Source organism: Beta vulgaris, chromosome 8, assembly GCF_026745355.1.
Source record: "Beta vulgaris subsp. vulgaris cultivar EL10 chromosome 8, EL10.2, whole genome shotgun sequence".
NCBI classification, from domain to species: domain Eukaryota; kingdom Viridiplantae; phylum Streptophyta; class Magnoliopsida; order Caryophyllales; family Amaranthaceae; genus Beta; species Beta vulgaris.
Genome location: NC_079209.1, coordinates 42882161 through 42905937, shown reverse-complemented (window position 1 = coordinate 42905937; position 23777 = coordinate 42882161). Strand labels below are relative to the sequence as shown.

Genomic DNA, 23777 nt, shown 5'->3' with positions numbered 1-23777 from the left:
ATGGGAATGAAATTTTATCGCAAAACATGGGGTTTTCTATCTAAATTTTCATTACCACCTAATAGCACCTTCCCAAGTAGTAATGGATAATAATGAGATTTTAGAATGAGAATGGATATATTGGTATGAAGTAGCATTACCATAGGTAATGATATTGGATTTCTACTACAAATTTACACTATAATACATTACTATTCCAACCATTTGTAACTTTTTACCAAACATGCCATTAATGTTCAAAAATATTTACCAGCTTTTGGTTTTTTTTTCAATTTGACCACCTTAAACTTTCCAACTCACTAAAATCTACCATTTAACTCGTGCTCCGACCAAAAATCCCGTGAGGGAGGGCCCACATGTCGGATTAAAAAACTTTCCCCCTATTTTACTCTCTCTTCCCGATTTCTTTCTCTTTCTTCCTTCACCATTCCATTTCCTTAAATAAATCACATTCTTATCTTTGATTCCCTATCAACAACCTCTCTCTAAAGATCATTAGATAAACTTCTCTTTGATATTTACAAAGATTATTTTACCTTGTCTCTCCTCCACTTCACCCAAAATCAGAATACCTAGCTACTCTCTCTTCTCCTTTTATTTCGACTTTTGCTCACGAGGAATTCCATAGTTGCACTTTTGGTGGTTTTGGGAAGAAAACTAAGACATTATGGGATTATATATAACAATAAAGATGAATGAAAACCAAAGCAGGCATTATGCAAGCATTTAGGTTTTCATCAAAGAAATTTGATTTTTTAGAGGAATTGAAAGACAAAACCGGGGTTTTAATGAAGTAGAAATGAAAAATCGAGGGTAAAGTGAAAATGGGGAGAAACAAAACATAAAATAATTACTTGGGACACCCTTTGCCGGATTGTTCGTTGGAGCTGAGTCAAGGTGGTGATTTTTAACGAGTTGGAAACTTTAAGGTGGTAAAATTGAAAATAAAAACAAAAAGTGTTAAAGTGAAAAATTGTACCTGTATTTTCCATTGAAACATTTGATATCTTGTTCCTATTTTGAATCTTTCCATACATAGTGTAGTTTATGAATTAAATTTTCCATTAGTTTTAAGTTGCAATAAATGTGTTCACACTATTGAGTAGTAATTAACCTCAAACTTTTGTCTCATTGGTTAACACACTAGGGGAAAAATACGGAAGAGCTGCGGTGCAAGGGCTGCGTTTTTCTAAAAACCCAGCCCTTAATAGTGAAGGGCTGCGCTTTTTAAAAAAACGCAGCCCTTTAAGTAATAAAGGGCTGCGTTTTTTTAAGGGCTGCGCTTTTTGAAAAAACGCAGCCCTATAAGTAATAAAGGGCTACATTTTAAAAAAACGCAGCCTTATAAGTCATGAAAGGCTGCGTTTTTTTAAAAACGCAGCCCTATAAAACATAAAGGGCTGCGTTTTTTAAAAAAACGCAGCCCTTTATGGGCTTTTTTTAGAAAAAAAATTTGAAATGAATTCGCGGGCTTCAAATGTTAAGCGGGCTAGTTAGGGTTTCCTTTCCCTCCTTCTCTCTCACGTCCACAACAAACAGAAGTTTCTCCTCAACAAACCCCTCTTCTTCTCTCTCACCCTCTCCCTCTAGTATTTCGCCTCCCACGTCCTGAATTCGTCTTCTTCAAATGCATTTTGATTATTATTTCTCTCCTTCCTCTGCACTCCCTTTGCCGGCCTTTCTTCCTCGTCCTCACACAAAACGATCTCCGCTAGACAATAACCAACCCTAGCTCTCCTCCCGAAGAATCCAACCCCAATCCTGACTCGTCCGAGTGGGATGAGTTCAAGTGTCCGAGTCCAAATCAGAGGAAGAACCTGGATCATGGCGCCCTATTCTCGAAGAACCTCCGAGTCACGACGAGTCGTTCTATTACTCGGGTGTGTCGAAGATGGTTTCTTCATTGAGTTCAGGCGAGTTGAGATTAATGGAGGAGGCGTCGTCGGAAATTGAAGCTGCAGCTAAGGCTGGTGATCCTCATGCTAGGTCTGTGCTAGGTTTATTGTATCATTTTTTTGCCGCTCTTGGTGGTAATTTGCAGTCTAAGATGGCTCTTGCTCATTTTTATGCTCGCCAAGATGTAAGATTATTCTGTTTCTTCTCTTCTCTGCAGTCTTCCTTCCATTAACAACTTCAATAGAGAGGGAGGGGACCCACTCAGATCCCTTAAAATTTTTGTCGATTGTAATTTTGAGTTTTTTTTTTCAGATCTAGGTTTGAGTTTGAGTTTTGTTTAATTTTCATTTTCGTTTTTGTTCTTTTTTTTTTTCATTTTCTGTCATTCTGTTTTTGTGTGTTTGTAATTTTTGAGTTTAATTTTCATTTTCGTTTGAGTATTATGTATTTCTGTCATTCTGAATTTGTGTGCCAAAAACGCAACCCTTTGTACAAAGAAGGGTTGCGTTTTTGGGCCTCAACCGCAACCCTTCATTGTGAAGGGTTGCGGTTTAAAAACGCAGCCCTTCACTTTTAGTGAAGGGCTGCTATAGAAAGGGTTGCTATCCAAAAACGCAGCCCTTAGGGCTGTTTTAACCGGAGCCCTTCCGTTTTTTTTTCCCACTAGTGACATAGAGTTACCTAAAGGGCAATAAATATGTTCACCACCAGTTTGAAGTCATTTTTTACTTTTATCCCTCAAACTTTTGTGTCACTGGTTGCCTAACATTGATTAACTTAAAAATTAGACTCTATAATTTTAGTTAATTTAACTTTTATTTAAAATAGTAGAATCTTGCCCATTTTTTGAAATGCATTAGTTTCTTCCCTGATTTCAAATAGGAACAACAAAAGAACATGGAGGAAGTATAACATTTATAATTGACTTAATTAAAAAAATTAAACCAACAACCATACTTTTTTTTTGTTAATTCAAAGTTGTTATTGATAACCAACAAAATGGTTACAACCTAAGGATGAGAAGAGCAACAAACTTTATGATCCTGTCTCTTTCTTGCTCATTACAAATGCAAGCAACTTGATAAATGATCTCTGTCGCAATAGCATGGGGGCTAGCAAAGTGTTCCTAAAACACTTACTATTACGCTGGATCCAAATGGCATAGAGACTCTCAGTAAACATCATCACATATAACCTGTCATTGCTTCTCTTACTCTTAGCTTTCTGTATACCTCTTCTCAGTTCACCAGAGACAATGCTGAGAGGGACTAGGCCAATGTACTGCAATACTGACTTCCAAATAGTCATACTATATTCACATTCAAAAAAATAAGCGGTGCACATTTTCCTATTTCACATCACATAACTTACACATGAGATTGCAATCCCTGTTTCACTTATAAATGCTGTCTGTAGTAGCCAATCTATTTAACAAAGCCATCCATAGAATGAACTTGCTTTTAGGAGTAGCTTTGTTATTGCAGATTAACCTTTTCCAACTCAGTCTAGCAAAAGACTCTTGCAGGAGCTCATAAGCTTTCTTGATGCTAAACTCATGGATAGTACTCACATTATCCCAGCCCTCAAGTCTCACCAGCAGCTCCCTAGACTCCAGAATTTTTCTCAACAACCAAGAGGTGTTACTGCTAACAAATACTACATCAATGTTACCTCTTTTTATATAGTAGGCATGAACCCAACGACCCAAAGCTTATCTTGTTTAAAAGATATAGCCCAAAGCTGTTTCAATAGGGCAGCTTTGTTCCACAACACCATGTTAATTACATTTAGCCCCCTTGCAGTTTTTGGTTGCTGAATGAAAGACCAAGCGATTGGGGCTTTTTTTTGATTGGTCTAAGCCACCAGTCCACAAGAACTTCCTACAAATTGCTTCAACAACTTTGATCAGCTTCTTAGGGAGAGGAAAAATTTGCCCCCAACAATTCTGCATGCTACCAAGTATAGTTTTTACCAATTGCAGCCTAATACCAACATAAGACAAGAGGTGCACCATCCACCCTTGAGCCCTGGCTGTAATTTTATCTATCAGTGGTTTACATTGTGAAAAAGAGAGCTTTTTCGCAGCCAAAGACACCCCAAGATACTTGAAAGGGAGCACACCTACAGGCATATGAATATCTGCTGCAAGTTGTGTAGCTTCATCCTGGCTAATCCCTGAAAAGTAGATGCAACTTTTCTCATTGCTAGCTTCAAGCCCGGAAGCCCTTAAAAATTTGTGGAAGGCAGCCATAATCTTCCATATTGAGCTATGATCTGCTCTAGCAAACATGAGCAGATCATCAACAAACATAAAGATGGGTCAAGTTAAGCCTTTCACATTTGGGATGATAGTTAAAGTCAGGGCTTTTACTCATATCTCCCAAGCATCTACTTAAGTACTCCATACTTAAAGCAAAGAGGAAAGGGGACAATGGATCCCCTTGTCTTAAGCCTTTCTTAGCATCAAAAAGATTGGAAGGTAACCCATTCAATAAGATAGAATAGGATATAGACTTGACACAAGCCATTATCTATTGAGTAAACCTTTCGGGGAAACCAAGCTCCTTAAGCATACTCTCCAAAAATACCCATTCCACTGAATCATATGCTTTCTTGATATCCACCTTGATTACACACCTAGGAGATATATGGCTCCTATTATACCCTCTTATTAACTCAGTTGCCAGTAGAATATTATCCATAATCTGCCTTGCTGGAATAAAGCCAGTTTGAGAGCAACTCACAGTGGTTGTAATCACCTTCTGTAGTATGTGAGTTAGGATCTTAGATATCAGCTTATACACAATAGAGCAGCATGCAATAGGTCTATAATCTTTTGCATACAAGGCATTTTCCATTTTAGGAATCAGTGTAATAGCAGTAAAGTTGACTGGTTTGTGAATATAAACCTGGTCAAAGAACTCTAGAACAGCAACATAAATGTCATGTTTAATGATATTCCAAGTTTTCTTGAAGAAAACTGCATTGAAGCCATCCAATATAGGAGCTTTGGAGTCATCAATAGAAACAAGAGCTAGGTCAACATCTATAGTGCTCACAGCTTGCATTAGTAGGCAACAATTTTCATACTTCAACCTAGGGCCCTCTCTCACAACCCTTAGATCAATAGCCTCCAGCTGATCCGTGCTTGACCCTAGAAGTTTTCTGTAAAAACTTGTAATTTCATCTTGAATAGCTATATTTTCAGTCAACAACTCACCTTGAGTAGTATGAATCACTGTTATCTTATTCTTTGCATTCCTCACCTTCACTGCAGTAAAGAAGAATTTTGAATTGGAGTCCCCCAAAGTAATCCAGTTGATCCTTGCTTTCTGCTTCAAGATGCTCTCTTCAATCCTAGACCATTTTCTCAACTGATCTAGGATTAGTTTTTCATCTTGTTGTGTTTCAGTATCAAATTTCATCTCACGCAATGCTTGCATAGCAGCAAGTTTCATTCGTAGCTCCTCCACTTTGAAGTGAGCCTTAGAAAAGCTTTTAGAGTGAAAGCTTTTGAAAGCTGCCTTGACAACTTTCAACTTATCCCAAACACTATTCATTTTATAAGCACTAGAAGTTGATTGCCAGGCTTCCTGCACCACTTTAATAAAACCTTTCTGATCAGCAAGAAAATTCATGAAACGAAAAGGCTTACCTCTTTGGCATGGAGAATCACCAGTGTCAAACATAAGGGGTGTATGATAAGATACACTAGCTTCAAGGTACTTAATCACTACTCCAGAATAGTGATTAATCCACTCACAGTTGACAATGGCTTTGTCAATTCTGCTATAAACCCTCTCCAGCCTCACTCCTTTATTGTTCCAGGAATAGAAGTGCCCACATGAAGGAGCTTCCATTAGCTGATTATCCGTCATGAAGGTGCTGAAATCTATAGTTTCAGCTTCAGCAACAGCCACACCATTCATTCTATCAACATCATTGCATACATCATTTAAATCTCCCATCATGATACAAGGTTGAGAAATACCATCTAAAAATCTTGCCATTTCAGTCCAAAGACTTTTCCTAGTAGTAACAGAGTGTAATCCATAAACAACCACCATAAACATAAAAGTTCAAGACCCATTTTGCACTTCAGCAATAATCACCTGTTCAGATACAGTCTGAATGATGACTTTAGCTATACCAGTTAGCCACCCTAACCTGATTCTCCCCTTGTTAGAGTGCTCACATTATTTGAGGCATTTATGACTTCTAACTCTAGTTTCCAGTAATGCACAAACAATTACCTTTTTAGAGTGAAGGAAATGCTTTATTTCCTTCACTTTCAGGGGATCATTCATTCCCCTGACATTCCAAGTGGCTACAATCATTAAGATAGATAGGGATTAGGTCCCCTAGCACCCCCAGGCAGCCCTGAGCCAAATTCAAGCTGAAGCCCACTTTGCATAACACTCTTGCCTTTGTCTTTATTCTTTCTAGTAACCATTTTCCACATCCCTTCATCTTGATCTTTTTCTTGATCAGTACTAGGAGTAGAAATAGGAGTAACAGTGTCATTAATTACAGCTACAATCTCTTCATCAATTATAACAGGAATATTGGGACCAGCATTCTCATGAATTTCATTTGACGCCTGTTCCTGTTGAGTGGTTTTCTTAACAACCTATCTCTGAACAACATTGCCAGGAACTTTAACCAGCCCTTTGGATCCACAGTTATGCCCCACGATTTGGCATTTCTTGCAAAATGGAGGGAGCCAGTCAAAAACCACCTTCTGCTTAAATACAACACCATAAGGGTCCTCTACATCAATCTCCCGAGGTATATCTTTAGTCACATTAAGCTCTATTAAAATCCTAGCAAAAGATACTCTCAAGCACTTGCTAGTACAATCATCAGCATACAATGAAACCCCCAAGTCACTTCCTATCCTGCTAAGAGAATCCTCTCCCCAACAATTAAGAAGAAGGTTCGGCAGTTTCACCCATATAGGGATCACTTTAAGTATCTCCTCATGAAAGTTAAAATTTGCACTCCAAGGTTTAACAATCATCGATGTTCCAAAAAATAAATGAGGACCAGCATATAATATGTTGTCCCTCTCCTCCATAGACTTTAATTTGATTAGGATTATAGACGGGGAAATGTACATTGGATAAGTCCCTATTTTTTCCGTATGATTTTCCATATCCAATTGGGTTTATTATTTTTTCTGTAAAGAATTGTTGGGGGCTTTGAAATGTTTTCAATACAGAAACCTTTATAATGGGATAGACAAATCTAATACGCTCTCATCCCGCGTAGGCGAAATAAAAACACACCTACACAAGATCTCTGTTGGCTTGTTAATAAGGGGAACTCTATTTCTTTTTGGGAAGATAATTGGGTTCTCATGTATCCTATTTCTTAATTGTGTGATCCTGTTATTGATACACAACTATTAAAAGTTAGTAAGGTGATTAATGTGCATAAGCAACGGGATAGAGATAGATTAGCTTCTCTCCTTCCTGTCGAGATTTGTCAAGTTATTTAAGTATCTTTATTCATGCTTCTAAGGGTTTAGACTCCATGGTTTGGGAATTTACTCGGAATGGTGATTATTCAGTTAAATCTGGTGCTCTGCTTGTTCACAGACTTGCTTTGAACTCACATACTTATTTCTCCTAAAACTTTATGCCAAAAAAGTGAGTAAACAAATAAAAATCAGTGGAATATTATTATGAATTCTTTAAGTTTAGATTATTGGATTTTAATGATAGTTAATAATAGTTTATTATTAATTATTATTGGATAAAACTTATATTTGGTTTAATTGATTAATTCAATTGATTAACAGTTGAATCGTACTACACTGCTAAAAATGGAATCTTCATTAATAATACATTAAACAATAGCAACAAAAGTCGACGAAGCATCAGTGGCAGATCCAACGTGGGTTTAGTGGGTTCAATTGAACCCACGGTGGATCCAGCGAAAAACTCAAATTTATAGGTTAAATAAAAAGTTTTTATAAGAAAAAGTGCCCAACTTAGTACAATGTTATGCGGGTAGCTCAGTTGAAAGTTAAGCTTTATTGTAAATTTAAGCTCGTGGAATCAAATCCCATCAAGGAGTATATATGGGCTCTTGTTTTAGTTTTTTTTCTTCCCTCCCTTTGTTTTTTCTTGCTACAACCTATGTTTTTATACTTGGTTTATTTTTTTTTTACTTTTTTCATCCTTCATTTCTAGTTTTCCTTTTTCACAAATATTCCCCACCTACCAAGTAGGAAATGAATCTAGTGTAATTTTCTTTTTCTTCCAATTTACTTGTTTAAGCAATTAATTATTGATAAGAATTTAAATAATTTATTAGAAAAAATATATTCTTGTTTTAGGTTTTTCTTCCCTCCCTTGTTTTTTTTCTTGCTATAGCCTATGTTTTTATACTTGGTTTATTTTTTTTTTATCCTCCATTTTCTAGTTTTCCTTTTTCACAAATATTCTCCACCTACCAAATACAAATATATTAATAGGAAATGAATCTGGTTTGATTATCTTTTTCTTCCAATTAACTTGTTTAAGCAATTAATTATTGATAAGCATTTAAATAATTTATTAGACAAACTATATTACAAAAACCTTATTGTTGGTGAGTTGTTAATCAATCATTGATAGCATGAATAATTTTTTTGATGCAAACATTAATATTTTATTTTTTGATGCAAGCATAATTAATTTATTAGCCAAACTAGTATAACTGTTTTTAACGCCTTTAAATATAAGTATTAATAGTAAAATTTTACAGCATGCTTCACATGAATATAAGACTCGTGTTTGTTCTATGTTTGAACAAGTTCGAACCCACGTGTTTCAATTCTTGGATCCGCCATTGCAAAGCATATTATAAAATAAGTAAACAACAAAGCTAGTAATACAAGCAACAATACCCCTTAATTTATTGAAGCCTGTCCTATCCCAATTTCATCCAAATATTTTCCACTAGGTCTGACTTGAGGCGGTCATGCATGAGCTTGTCACGAACTCCAATTCCATTAATCATGTATGTTTGCAAGTTTGCGATGCGATTCTCACTAGTTTCACATATACATGGTTCATTAATATTATATGCATTTTATCGACTTGTACTAGGACGTTTAGCTTCCTCATAATCTTTACAATCAAAAAGAAGGGAATATGAATATATTTCAACTTCAACTATTATGTTATGAATAATAATTAGCGCGATTATTATTTTATGAGCATCTTTGTATCACGCGCTAAAATATGTTGACCAATTATAGCAAAGTAAGCTTATAGTACTCCAAATTCGGCCAAGTTCCACACATCTTTTTTTCACCCTATTAAATTTGGGAAAAAATACTCTCCTTCTCATTTCGAGGAAGGTTTATTATGGGTATAAAAGCCGCTCTATGAGGATATATATTGCTAGTAAGGTAGTATCCCATATCGTATTGGTACGTGGCAGTTTACCACATAGTTAATTAGAGGTGCACGACCTTAAAAAATATTGTTAAACAATATAATGGAGATTTATCAAGAACATTAATATCATTACACCTACTTGGTGTTTCGAAGAAAGCATGCCAGATCCACAATTCATATGAGTCAATGGCTTTTAGAATCAATATCGGCTTACTAAATCTTCCAAAATACAATCCTTAGAGGTGTTATTGAGTCATTACTCATGGAGTACTCTTTCACTTTTCCTAAGTTCGAAGGTAGGTAATGATAGGACAAGAAATATGCAAGGTTCAATCAATGGGATCAAAACTTTGATATTAGAGGAATGTCCTCAAGCATACTTCGTGCATTGTTTTGTGCATCAACTTCAAGACGCAAGCTATCCTTGCTAAAAGGAATTGAGAGTCGTTGGCTTTTTGTTGATGTTCTTGCACCTCTCTTGAATTTTGTGGATGGTTCACCAGAAAGGAAAGAATTTATTCAAAACAAACAAGCTCTACGATCCTTAGGTGAACTTGAATCAAGTACAAGTTTAAATCGAGAACGTGGCTTAGGTACACCTTGTGACACTTGTTGGGGGTCTCACTTTAAAACAATTTTGAATGTGCTTGATTTGTATCCTTCAATTATTGAGTCTCTTAATAAAATTGATTAAAATAAAGTACAAGCTCTTATACACTTGTTGATGTCATTTGACCAATTTTGTGTTTGTGGCACACTTGATGGTTTCTATAGTTGGTTGAATGTGACTTTGCAAAACATGATCATGACATTGTAAATGCTATGGCCATGGTTGACGTAACGACAAAAGATGAGAGATGAAGGATGGGCTTCTCATATATAGAAAGTTACTTCTTTTATGACTAAATATGACATCGAGGTTTCAAACATGGAGGAGAGAGATAATGTTCCTGGTAGAAAGATGTTTAGAAATGAGAGTCACAAGTTACAAATCTTCATCATTTTGGAGTTAAAGTTTTTTAAAGTGTCAATGACCCTTTAATTGCAACAACTTGAGAATCAATTTTCGGAGATAAGTATGGAACTACTTGTGTGCATGTCTTGTTTCAATCCTACTAACAGGCTTTCTTTGTTTGACTAAATAGAATTAATTCAACTTGCCAAGTTCTATCCTAGTGAGTTTTCAAGTATCGAAATGATATTTTTTTTCACTTGAAAATTTCATTGTTGATGTTAGAGGAGATGAGAGATTCCGGGATTTAAAAGAGTCTTAACGAGCTTTTAGTGAAACTTGTTGAGACAAGGAAGTCTGAAACTCATAATCGCGTCTACTTGCTTTTGAAGTGAGTGTTAATTACTTATTTTATTGCAACTGCAAGTGTAGAAAGAGTATTTTCTGGAATGGCGCAAGTGAAATATAAATTGCATAATAGCATGGGAGATCAAATGTTGAGTGATTGCTTGATTAATTATTTAGAGAAAGATTTGTTTTTGAACGTTAGCAATGATGACATTATAAATTGGTATGAAAACATGAAAACTCGTCGAGAACAAATATAATTTTTTTAAGTATTATTTGGTTGTAATATGAATATTTATAGCTTTTGGATACTTTTTGTAAATTTTTTTAATGTATTGATCATTGGTTGTATTGCAGATTTGCGTTAGTGTGACGAACCATTCTCAAAGTCCTGGATCCGCCATTGTTGTCAGATGCTACAAGTAGAAGTCGACGCATACATAACATTTTACAATGAGTTTGATTCGAGTTAGGTTCATTTGTTCATGAGCAAGCTCTTGTTCCAAATTATAAGTCGAATACTAAACGACTAAACTCGAATTCTATGTGGTTGAACATTAAGCTCAATGCAGAATTTTCGGCTTCAAACATCTCTGGTTACTTTTCCTAAGATAGGATGCCATATGGACCTGTAAAAAACTCGTATGAACCCAGTGCACACTAATTAGTGTGCACCCAATAGATGTTATATAAGTTATAATGATTAGAACTTCTACTATTTTGTCTTTCTTTCTCCTCAGATTTCCTTTCTTTTTCAGTTTTTCTTTCATAATTGCTTCATTTTCTCCATCTTCAAGTTCTTACTCTATTTTTAAGTTTTTGTGATATACTTCCTCCGTTTCTTTTTAAGTGACACATTTGCATAGTGTTTACTATTCACAGTTTAAACTTTAATTAGCTTTGGTGATTTACATTTTAGGAAAAACATAGTCATGTGGAATCTTGTTAGATTCGTTTGAATGTGAATTTTTTTAATATCAACTTTTTATAATTTTTACTTATTAATAATTGAAGATATTAATGGTTAAAATAATGTATTGGCAAACGTGAAAACAAGAAATGTGTCACTTAAAAAAGAAACGGAGGAAGTAGTTGATTGTACAATTAAACCTGTTATAAAATATTAGGATTAAACATGTGTTTGTGTGTGTATTGTGTGTTTCTTTGTGCTATAGTGTGTGTATTTGTGATAGTATTTCTTTGGGCTATAGTGTATTTGTGATATAATGTATATCTTTCTCATATAGTGTATCTGTTTGTGATATAGTGTATTTCTGTATTCTACAATGTGTTTTTTTATATTTGAAAATAACATTAATTCGTTGATTCAAAGTCATATGACATCTACAATAGAAGTAGAAATTGAACAAATACATATCAAAATAAAATAAATACAATTCTAATATGATAAAACCACGATCGTTGAGTAGATCCACCACTTATGAAAACCCTCATCTTTCACATCACTGTCTGATGCAACCTTCTACAAGGGGGTCTGTCGATCTTTTGTAGTTATGAAATAGAACTTGATTTAATTCAAGTGATTGTTAAATCAAGTGATTGTAAATGAAGTCTTCAAATCTGTTGCAACTCCGCACAAATTTCGATCAATGAATGAACATCTTGAATTACACAAAAATCCAAAAACAAAGTTTTCAAAGTCTTACATGGAGAAAGATAAAACCTAATATATGGGTAGATATAACCCAATATATGGGTAGAAAAACTCTCCATTAAAGAGAGACTGAAATTTATTCGAAACATAAACATAAAAAAATAGTAACAAAAGGAGAAAAAGGGGAGTACCACCATCCAAAACGGTGGTGGTAGCCCTAGATTGAAAATTAGGGTTTTTGTGAGAGAGGAGAGAGAATAAAAAGGAGAGAGGAGGTGGTTCCTATCGTCTAATTCCAACCAAATTTATTCTATAATGTGTTTCTTTGTGTTATAGTGTTTATTTTGCAAGAGCTATAGTGTTTCTTTGAGTTATAGTGTATTTCTTTGTGATATAGCGTATTTCTATCTTATATAGTGTCTTTATGTGTATTGGAGTAGTTTGTGTCCCGATTAACGTGCATGAGCTTGGTGCAGACTTATTTTACTGTGAACCAAGTCCACACAAGTCGGATTGATGGACCTGAATTAAATATAAAAACTTCCCTATCTTGCAATCGGCTATCTTTGCATGTTGAAATCTTATTACTTCTAGTCAATTAGCAGCTAACAAATATGACTCCAGAACATACACAACTGTACAAGAATAACCTTTCGGGCAAATTCTCAACCTCCAGACCAGAAAGGAAACACGAAAGCAATAGAAAAAAGCAAGTTTAAAGGAACCTTACTAAATTAATTAGATTCTAGTGTCAGTCAATTTCAAGACAGCTGTGACGTGCAAGGACTTTCACGGCTAAGGCAGGACAAATATTTGCAACTTACATGTACCAAGAAAATAAGTTGGATGGTTGGATGTTAAATCCGAGTAAGCGAACTAACCAGCAAAAGCATATTTGTTGGGTTGGGAGGCATGAAGATAAGCGTAAACATATACTTTTATTATCGTCATAATTCATGCATATCAATTACCTAATACGGTACTACCCACTTGGTGGCAATCTTGATTATGTCATTATAATTATACTAGCAGTGAACTCGTCATTAATCAAGATACAAGTCAGCATTATCTTGTCTTCCAAAACTTAGCATTATGTTGGAGCCCCAATACAAAAGGAAGTCGGATTTAAATAATATTATTTCCATCGTGAATATGTTTGAATTGAGTGTGATATACACATTAAATAGTATTAAAGATAATTTTTTTTAAAAAAAATGTAGATGAATTTAGGTGTAAGCGGAGCAAATGATAAATTATAGATTATGATATTAAAGGCCAAAGAGATGAAAGGGCGGGCTATTACCCTTATATGGTGGCCTGGTGGGTAACATACTACCTTACAGGAGTGATGGTAACTATTATTCCAAGATGAGCCGATGAGGGTAATTATTCTCCCATCTTTATACAATTAATACATCTTTAAATCTTCGTACCACCACCTCCTAATCCTTCATTCTTTTTCAATTACTTCCTTAATACATTACCCTCAACTTAAAATATGCCTTTGTAGTTTATAAGGAGCGTAAGATAAATAATTCAACCAGACTTTGTTTAGGGCATGTTAGATAAGTTTGTATTATTTGGGTGATGAGCCATTTGATTAGAATTCAAGATGATTCAAAATCTTATTTTGTCATGTTTGGGTTTGCGTTTCAATTAACTGTAACTTAATTCTTTAACCGCCCTCAAGCTAAAGAGATCCTTAGCCATGGACCCCACGACGAGTGTAAACTTGAAGCCCAAGTCTTTGGGCAACAAAATAGTTACTTTGGGCTTCGAGTTTTATCGTGGCCCAAAACCATTTTCCTCGTAGTGAATTTTGGAGAAGAGTTAGGTCAAGTTCAATCTGGATAAAAATGCTTTCACGTTATTTTGGGCACACTTTGGATCTACGTTCGGTAATTTAGGGTAGCCTTATCAGCTTGATTACCAGATTCATAATCCTAACTGATTTGATATTCTTTAAAATTACCCTTATCTTTCAATTTCATACTTTATTTGTATATAGCAAACTAATCAATGTAATATAATGCTGATTTTCCGAGCTTAGATGTCGAGTTTAGATGTCAATTTTATTTCGAAGAGTATCAAATAAGTAACCGAGTTTGGGCAAGTTTATGTCCGTAGTATTCAGAAAATTTCCTTCATTTTTTGTTAATTGCTACCTTTTAACTTTTACCCTTGTCAACACATAATTTTGATCATTAATATATTATATTTGTGAAAATTGTGAAAAATTGAAATCTTGTAAATATATATATTGAGATAAATTCAACATCTTACATGCTAAAGTTTGTACATTAATAATATGAAAAATGTTAAAACGTTGCAATTAATAAAAATTGGATAAAATAATATTTTCCTTTATTCATATAAAGGAAGATAAACAAAATCTGATTATAGATAACGATGCCCTAAACATTGCTTTGAGAAAATCAATAATCAATAGTGTAGAGTTTCAATTATGCAGCTGTGAGTTTTCCTATATATAAAAACAGTCCCGCCTACCTATTCTTACTGTCCTCCCTCTCATTTCTACACCAAATAAGTGGATTCAATGGAACAACAATCACGTCACTTAGCTTTGACTAGCTATCTCTTTAGTTATTTACTTAATAAAAACATTGCACTATATCACTATAACCAAACACCTACTAAATAATGTGCTATGCATGGTTCGTCCCCCCAAAGAGCCTTGAGAAGGACAAGTCAACTCCCTTCCATATTATCTCAAATTTACACGCATGCATGAAGAATAACCCCAAAATAAGATACAATAATATAAATTCCTAACAACTTTGCATGCATTGAATTGATAGCTTCTTTCCACTATATAACTCCTTACACACTTCTACTTTGAACCATCCCAAAAATTTCGATCTTTTATTTGTTTTTACCTTATAATCAACTTTTAAATTGTTATAACTTATGGCATATGAGGGTTTAGTTATAAGTAGAGTGGCTTTTGTAGTTGCTTTATTGATGCTTGGTTTTGGTTTGGAGGGTTCAGATGCGAATTTTAATAAGGATTTTGATATTACATGGGGAGATGGTCGTGCAAAGATACTTAACAATGGTCAGTTGTTAACCCTTTCTCTAGATAAGACTTCAGGTTCGGGATTTAGGTCTCAAAATCGATACATGTATGGAAAAATAGACATGCAGATCAAACTTGTTCCAGGCAATTCTGCTGGCACAGTTACTACATACTATGTAAGTTGTTGGGTCATATGTACCAATATAATTAAACTTTCCACTGTTACAAAAATAAATAAATGAAATATTCATTTTATTAATAAATAATTCAAAATTATTTGTAGTTTATTTATATTCTAGTTTAATATATCTATATGTCTTACTATAGGTTTAAAGTTTAATGTGTCAATATATATATATATATATATATATATATATATATATATATATATATATATATTATTATAATAATAATATATATATTATTATTATATATCTATATATTAAAAGCAACAATGAAAGACGTCACGTGGCACTTCCCTTATAGTGTTGTACTACATGTAATACACATACACAAAATAAAAAATAAAAAAATGCATTTTATAAGATTTGATCCCGTGATCATAATCATGTATACTAATTATAGTATTAACCACTAAACAAAATGATACTTAATATAATTATTTTAAAATTAAATATTAATAAAAGAAATATATAATTACATAGAGAGTATCTTGCGTCTAAAATCTAGTTAATTAACTAATTAGCTAGTGACCCGTTAGACTAACAAACATTCCTAGCTAGATACGTTACGTACTTCTATATGCATGCAAAACTAGGACAACTTTGATAAATTATTCATAAACATGGCATTATGACATGGTATACTTTTTTGTGACAGTTGTAGTTTTCCTCTTCCTAGATATGCTCAGATGTTAACTGTCCTTAAATTATAGTAGCTCACAAAAATAATTATACGTTTTTCAGCTATCTTCATTAGGAGCAAATCATGACGAGATTGACTTTGAATTTTTGGGTAACCTAAGTGGTGATCCGTATATCCTTCACACGAATGTATTCGCGCAAGGAAAAGGGAATCGAGAGCAGCAATTTTATCTTTGGTTTGATCCCACCAAAGACTATCACACCTACTCCATTCTCTGGAATCCTCTAAACATCATGTATGTACTCTATATATACAAAATATACATATGATCGTCTCTTTGTTAATTTTGTCTTTGCAAGTAAAAGGAAAGATAAAATCCTATCAAATACAAAAATATACTGAAAGAATCTAGTCTTTTGAACTTTGTCAACCAGAATGTGTCAAGTGATCAAGGTAGTCCAAGAATTATAAACCTTTGCCTCAAAAGTTCATTCGTTCATTTGATTCTTCATTATTTGTTTGTTCAAGTTGATATACTCCCTTTGTCCCAATTTAGTTGCTACATTTGATTTTTCACAGTTTACGAGATGTAACTTCAAACACCAATATCTTGAGTTACATATATGAAAAAATCATAAAAATCATATATTCGGAAAATACAAATTGGGACGAATCAAACAAGAACCAACATGACTATATTTTTTCTTATGTATATATGGAGTAAAAGATAGTCAAAGTTATGACGTGAATAGTGCCTACTGTCAAAATGTAGCAACTAAATTGGGACGGAGGGAGTATAGTTTAATTTCGAACGCATGTTTTACTAATATATATATATATAAATATTATAAAATAGTATTATATATAAAATCTTGATGATTCATTTCAATTTATTTTTGAAAATCATCAACATTATACTAATTATTATTACAATAAAGGTACGATCTCTTAGACATCGTAAGTAGTTTGATTTTTCATGAACTTAGAAAATTAGGAGAAAATAACTATTAAGGATATAATTACATTACCATGGGATGATCTTATTAAGCATGCTTCTGGTGTAACTTTTTCTCAGCTTTTACGTGGATGGAACTCCAATTAGGGAATTCAAGAACCTGGAATCCAAAGGGATGTCTTATCCAAAAAGCCAACCGATGTGGGTGTACTCAAGCCTTTGGGACGCAGAAGATTGGGCCACAAGAGGCGGGCTTGTTAAAACAGACTGGACACAAGCCCCATTTATCGCCTCCTATAGAAACTACAATGCCCAAGCCTGCACTTGGTCACCTTCATCAAGTTCTTCTTCTTGTTCCTCCAGTTCTTGGTTAAATCAAGCTCTTGATACATCTGAACAACGAAGAATTGAATGGGTACAAAAGAACTATATGATTTACAATTATTGCTCTGATTCGAAGAGATTCCCCCAAGGATTTCCTCCGGAGTGCTCCTTGAATTGAAGTGTATTGGGATTATATTTTGTGTATGTATTTGGGCTTGTATTTCCTTTTGTATAGCATGGGCTTAGTCCTCCTTTATCTCTTCATAGGAATGTATATTTAAGTTGTATTTTCCAGCATATCATTAAGGAAAATCATTAACCCTAATTTTCGATGGTTTCTATAACACCCAAAAATCCACACACGTCTAAACTACGTTGCATCGACTTTGGGAGTATTACCACTACGGTGAAAATACAAGACTTATTGAAATTAAAACATTAGCTTACTCCTTATTATGAAAACTAAATTGCAGCAGAAATAAAATGGTAACTGCAACTCGGGAATCACTATTGACCCCTTTTATTTAAAACCATCAACTAACCATAAACAAATTCTAGGAGGTTCAAACAAAATACTTAAAAAGTTTATAAACATAGAGTATCCCCCGTATAGCCGAACTCATGCACCATCATCATCATAACTAATCTGCTCCCCATTGAATATCAATGGTTCATCACATGTCAACAGACAAACACAAATAGAAAACAATCAGCGATGCTGAGTACGTACTTACATAGTCAAATAATATACTAAGCATAATGAATATAATAAAAATCATTCCTAAACATGATACTACTAGATATAGAGTAATAAATTTTGTTACTTTTATAATTTAATTGGCAACTAACGAGCACGTACCATCATCTTTCTAGAATCATACGGGCTTCTTAATTCTTAATAGACAACTTAATCTATTAGATAGAATACAAATGCGACTTCATTCTGATTCCCACCCATCACCTTAGTATGCATAACCCCAAGATCGTATAGAACCTTCGGCCTATTTGAGTTATCATAATTTATAAGGACACTGCACTGTCGTCACACTAGGTCTGCGTAGGATTGTAGAACAAGTCCCGCACTCCCCCATAATTGTTCCCTACTTGTAGTGATTCCAACTACAAGTTTATCATCAAATATCCTTCTTAGTGATATTCATTCATATAACATTAAACATATAATCATTTAACTTTCCTTCTTAGGTACATTGCTTAATGCTTTAGTTTAGGCAACCTCTTGCAACATCCTTGCTACAACAATAAATCATAGGATTCCAATCCAATTCTCATTTCATGTTTGTGATACGATAGATGTACGCATACCTAATAATAATTCATTCCAACTCATAAGTCACATAACAAGGAAATACATACAACTTTCCAATAGATTTCATGTTACCAAAAATCTTATTAATCATAACCAACAATAATTCCCTATCATGATTCTAGGTTCCAATCAAAAATTCATAACTTAATATGATACTAACATATCTAGTTGAACTAGGACGCATATGTACCTTGTACGGAGAATCTTGCCTGACTACTTAAAACGTTCCACTTATGAAATTAGGACTTAATCAAATAACAAAAGTATTTAAGTGCTAAGTCCTTGATATTTTTAAAATAAAAACAAGCTTTTCTAATTATGTAAAATATGATGTTTTGAATATTTAAAAAAAAAAAAAAAAAATCAAACTTCTTGTTTAAATTTTCTTTTCATATATTTATTGAAATAACATATTTGGGACTTAATAATATGTTTGCAAATCTGAATTCTTCTAACTTATATTATACTTGTTCATAACAACAAACTTAAACAATTATATATACAAGTATTGGAAAAATCAAATTTGAGAAATAAAATTCTCATAAGAACTAAAACATAATTATAATTCTGATTTCTATACTTTATTCTATACTTTATTTATAATAATTTATCAAAGACACATAAGAATTACAACAATTAGATTTTACAACGTAATTTAAAGTAGAAAAGAAGAATTTTTTTCATACCGGACCGACTTGCCAGAGACGACAACCGGCAACACGAGGAATTCCGACAGCAGCAACACAACACTCGCAAGTCTCGACGTGTCGGTCGCACAACACACGAGCCTTTCACATACGTTCGCTCGCACAACACCATCGAGTCATTCACTTCGTGTCGCACAGTCCCTCGAGTAATGCACAACGCTCACTCGCACACACCTTTGCTCGTCTCGTACCCTCGATCCCAACACTCGAACACGCACTCCTCGAGTCTCGCACTCACTTCGCACACATCCACCATAACACCCACGAGTCTTACATGACACACTCCACTCGCTCGGATTCTCGCACACACAATAGCTTGACCGCAGCGACCGCACACACACACACACACACACACACACACACACAGCCTCATACACCACTTGAAGGCTGACGAACTCAGCGGGGGGGAGAAGAGAAATAGTGCGAAGGAGAGGAAGAAGATCAATGAAGGAGAAGAAGAGAGGAGAGTGAAGATCTTTCAGGGATAAGGAGAAAAAATGGTTGATGGGGAAAAGGAGTTTTTTTTTTTCCTTTTTTGTTCTTCTCTTGTTTATAGCATGAATTTCTATGTATAATAATTTGTTTTCTAAATCAAATTCCTTTTTCTTATTTTATTTATTTGGAAAATAAAACAAAACCGAATTATAATATGATTAGGTACAAAAAGTAGGTTGTATAGTTAAATTATAAATGCAGGTTTACTCAAACTATATGTTTATATAAATAATATTAAAAATACTTTAACTTTATTCTTTATATTTTATTATTTATAAAATAATACTCCCAAAAATACGGAGTATTACAAGCTTCCCCCCTTAAAGGAAGTTTTGTCCCGAAACTTTGAGGTAACCAGTCTTAACGACAATCTTTTTGCACTTCTAATTCCCAATATTTCACAAGCGTTTTCTAATTTTCGCAAGTAACATAAGCGATGAACACACGTAAATAACAGACTTAACAAGCTTTAGCAAACTTGAGGGTCGAAGCACGAAATTCTATCGCATTATTCCCCCTCTTGAAAAAGCTTAGGGTACTTCAGACGCATCGCATCTTCTGCTTCCAATGTGGCTTGTTCAGTTTTCTGGTTTCCCCACAACACCTTCAGAATTTTTACATCCTTATCTCTCGTACTATGCACCTTGTGGTATAAGATCTTGATTGGTTTCTCCTCATAGGACAAGGTTTCGTTTAACTCGACGGTTTCAGGTTTTAGGACATAGGACTCGCCAGGTACGTATTTCCGGAGTTGGGATACATGAAACATGTTGTGGAGCCTTTCTAACTTGTTTGGGAATTCTAAGCGATAATCCACTTTACCTACTCGTGCCAAAATCTCATATGGTCCTATGAACTTAGGACTTAGTTTTCCTTTCTTCCCAAATTGCATCAATCCTTACATTAGGGTCACCTTAAGCAACACCTTTTCACCCACTTCACAATTCTCTTTCCTTCGATTCTGATCCGCATATGACTTTTGCATGCCTTGTGCAGCTCTAATCTTTTCTTGAATAACTCGAACCTGATCCACAGTCTCTTGAATCATTTCAGCACCTAACACTACAGTCTCACTAATGTCGTTCCAGCACAAGGGATTACGACACTTTATGCCATACAATGCTCCGAATGAAGCCATTTTCATACTAGCATGATGATTGTTGTTATATGAGAACTCTATGAGGTCCAACTGGTCTTCCCATGATCCCTGATATTCTAAGGCACATGCTCTTAACATGTCTTCTATGTCCTGGATGGTTCGTTCTGTTTGACCGTCTGTAGCTAGGCAAAGGCTGTAGTCAACAATAGCTCACTACTAAATGCTTCATATACCTTTTTCCATACATTTGAAAGGAATCACGAGTCGTTATCAGACACTATACTCGTGGGTACTCCATGCAATCGAATGACATACTTAATGTATTCTTTGGCTAGGTCTTCCATACTCCACGTGTCATGGGTATGAACCTCGCAGTCTTAGTCAATCTGTCCACTACAACCCATATAGTGTTATTGCCTCCCCGACTCATAGGTAAGGCTACAATGAAGTCCATTGATATCAAATCCCACTTCCAGGTTGGAATGTTTAGAGGTTGGATTTTTCCGCGAGGTCTCTTGTGTTCACTCTTAAGCTTCTGAAACGTTAGGCATTTGGAAATAAACTCGGCGGTTTGAGCTATGGGATAAGACTCTATACAAGAAGGCATTCAACCGTCCTCTTTGGGTGCATTACTAGAGAGGATGGATTAGAGGTATTAAAGGAGCTTCATGAGGGAGCATGTGCTTCTCATATAGGGGTAAGAGCATTTGGGGAAAAAGCTTTGAGGACTGGGTATTACTGGCCCACCTTAAAGGATGACGCTCATGTTTATGCCAAAAAATGTGATAGTTGTCAGAAGCATGGTAACATACACCAGAACTCGTCCAAATATTTGACTCCAATCTTGTTCCCGCTTCCTTTTGTCAAATGGGGCATGGACATTCTGGGACCGTTTCCCATAGTGGCCTATCAGAAAAAATTCGTGCTTGTAGCTGTGGACTACTTCACTAAGTGGATTGAAGCTGAAGCAATGCGAGGAATCACTACTAATGATGTCAAATGCTTCATTTGGAAAAACATCATAACAAGATTTCATATTCCTTAGTCCACCGTCTTCGACAATTGACCACAATTTGGGACTCCAAAACTCAAAGACTGGTTGGTTGAGCGAGAAATCAAGGCTCACTTTGCGGCTGTAGCTCATCCACAGGCAAATGGGGAAGTAGAAGCGTTCAACAAAATCTTGTCAAACGGCATTAAAAAGAAACTAGACAATGCTAAAGGCTTATAGGTGGAGGAATTACAATTGGTGTTATAGTCGATCAGAACAACGGCCAAAACTTCAATCGGAGAAACTCCGTTCATGCTTGTTTATGGTTCTTAAGTCGTGTTGCCCATTGAAATAGAGGAACCTACTCTAAGAATCATGTGAAACTCAGAAGAGGCCAACTGGGCTGCGCTGTGCACGGCCATGGATCAGGTACCAGAGATAAGGGGCAATACATTGCTAAGAATGCAGCTATATAAACTCCAAATGGCTCAGAACTTTAACAGGATAGTCGTCAAACGATCACTCAAAGTAGGGGACCTGGTCCTAAGGAAGATGGAAGCTGTTGGCAGAGCGAAAGAGTTAGGAAAACTAACACCAAATTAAGAAGGACCCTATTAAATCATCCAAGAAGTTCGAAGTGGTACCTTTCGTCTTCAAGCCATGGATGGTCGTCCCATTACGCGAACTTGAACTCAGATACCTTGAAAAAAGTATCACGTCTGCGTTAATTAAGGAAGTCTTGCTAGATTTTAACGAAAGTGATGCGGCACAACAATGAAAAAGTAGATATGTATACATGTACCTTGGTGATTAGCCAAGCCAAATTCATATAATACAATTCTACTTTCTCCCTATATTTGTTTCTTTACTTGTTACGTAACACTATTTACTTAGGGGCATCTTACCACCAGCCAAATCAGTGGTCTAAATAAGTAATTCTAACTATGTAACAAAGTTAAAAAAAAAACAACAAAAACATCCACAATATTAGTAAAACAAGGAAAATTTCCTTGACGCGAAGTGCTTCTACAAGGAGGCCGCCCAACCATGGTATAGATGTATAAGGTTTGTCACATGACGAATGGCATTACATTGATAGAACTCTAGAAAGAGTAACATCAACCTCCTAAAGGAAGACAACTAGAAATAATAAACCTTAGTAAAGGGATCTTACTTTCAACCATAAGGCTACCCAGGTAATAACCACCTTAGTAAAGGAACAAGTTATTACAAATGAACAATAAAGAAAGCACGCTGTGCTATGGATGCCCTGAATGCTTTTGTTCTTCCGAAATCACCGTTTTACTTCTTGGAAGAAAGAGGATTCATAGTAGTATACACTTCATCAAAGAAGGGGGGGAGAGCCAAGACATAGTGATTCAAGGTTTTGACTAAGGTTAAATCCGTCCAAGAATCAGTAAAAACATCAGTCGTCTAAAAAAACAAATTCTCTTCTAAGTTGGATAGCGGTCAAAAGAGCAATAATTCTCTTAGCCTTCAAGGCTAACTCCAACTCGTCCTTCGCGTCGAAGAGACTGTTGATTCATAGGAGGTAGTCTTTGTTGGCCGCCTCCATCTCGGCCGAGTGCTTCTCCCATGCTTCCCTAGACTGGCGATGTAGAATTTCGGCCTTCTCTGTATCATGTATGACCTTGTCCCAGGCCGTTGTAGCCTGCCGGACGAGCTGTTTGTTTCCTTTCTTAACTGTTTAGCCCAATCTTCTGTTATGATACGGCGAGGAAAGACCTGAAAAGAAGGAGATAAAGCATATAAGTTAGACGATCGTATAAAAAACATGTTATTATACAAGTAGAA

General features: G+C 35.1%; 2 protein-coding genes across 2 annotated transcripts; one reads left to right on the top strand and one right to left on the bottom strand.

Annotated features, from left to right (window-relative positions):
* Positions 1-3289: 3289 nt before the first annotated feature.
* On the bottom strand, positions 3290-4424 carry LOC104901590 (uncharacterized). Its single transcript, XM_010689181.2, has 3 exons — positions 4268-4424; positions 3682-4170; positions 3290-3552 (listed from the first exon to the last, which is right to left on the bottom strand). The coding sequence occupies exons 1-3, from the start codon at positions 4422-4424 to the stop codon at positions 3290-3292; spliced, it is 909 nt and encodes a 302-aa protein (XP_010687483.2).
* Positions 4425-14979: 10555 nt separating this feature from the next.
* On the top strand, positions 14980-17668 carry LOC104901572 (xyloglucan endotransglucosylase protein 7). The gene is made up of 3 exons (XM_010689161.3): positions 14980-15415; positions 16166-16359; positions 17140-17668. Exons 1-3 carry the CDS (start codon positions 15131-15133, stop codon positions 17519-17521), a joined length of 861 nt encoding a protein of 286 aa, XP_010687463.2. The 5' UTR covers positions 14980-15130; the 3' UTR covers positions 17522-17668.
* Positions 17669-23777: the final 6109 nt, after the last annotated feature.

What these genes read in the sequence shown, in the direction of transcription:
- LOC104901572 (XM_010689161.3), top strand. Translation starts at nt 15,131, where the DNA reads ATGGCATATGAGGGTTTAGTTATAAGTAGAGTGGCTTTTGTAGTTGCT. An exon ending in GCACAGTTACTACATACTAT is followed by an intron (nt 15,416 to 16,165) that starts GTAAGTTGTTGG and finishes TACGTTTTTCAG; the next exon opens with CTATCTTCATTAGGAGCAAA. An exon ending in TGGAATCCTCTAAACATCAT is followed by an intron (nt 16,360 to 17,139) that starts GTATGTACTCTA and finishes ACTTTTTCTCAG; the next exon opens with CTTTTACGTGGATGGAACTC.
- LOC104901590 (XM_010689181.2), bottom strand. Translation starts at nt 4,424, where the DNA reads ATGGCTTGTGTCAAGTCTATATCCTATTCTATCTTATTGAATGGGTTA. An exon ending in TAGATGCTTGGGAGATATGA is followed by an intron (nt 4,171 to 4,267) that starts GTAAAAGCCCTG and finishes TTGCTAGAGCAG; the next exon opens with ATCATAGCTCAATATGGAAG. An exon ending in AAACTGCAAGGGGGCTAAAT is followed by an intron (nt 3,553 to 3,681) that starts GTAATTAACATG and finishes ACATTGATGTAG; the next exon opens with TATTTGTTAGCAGTAACACC.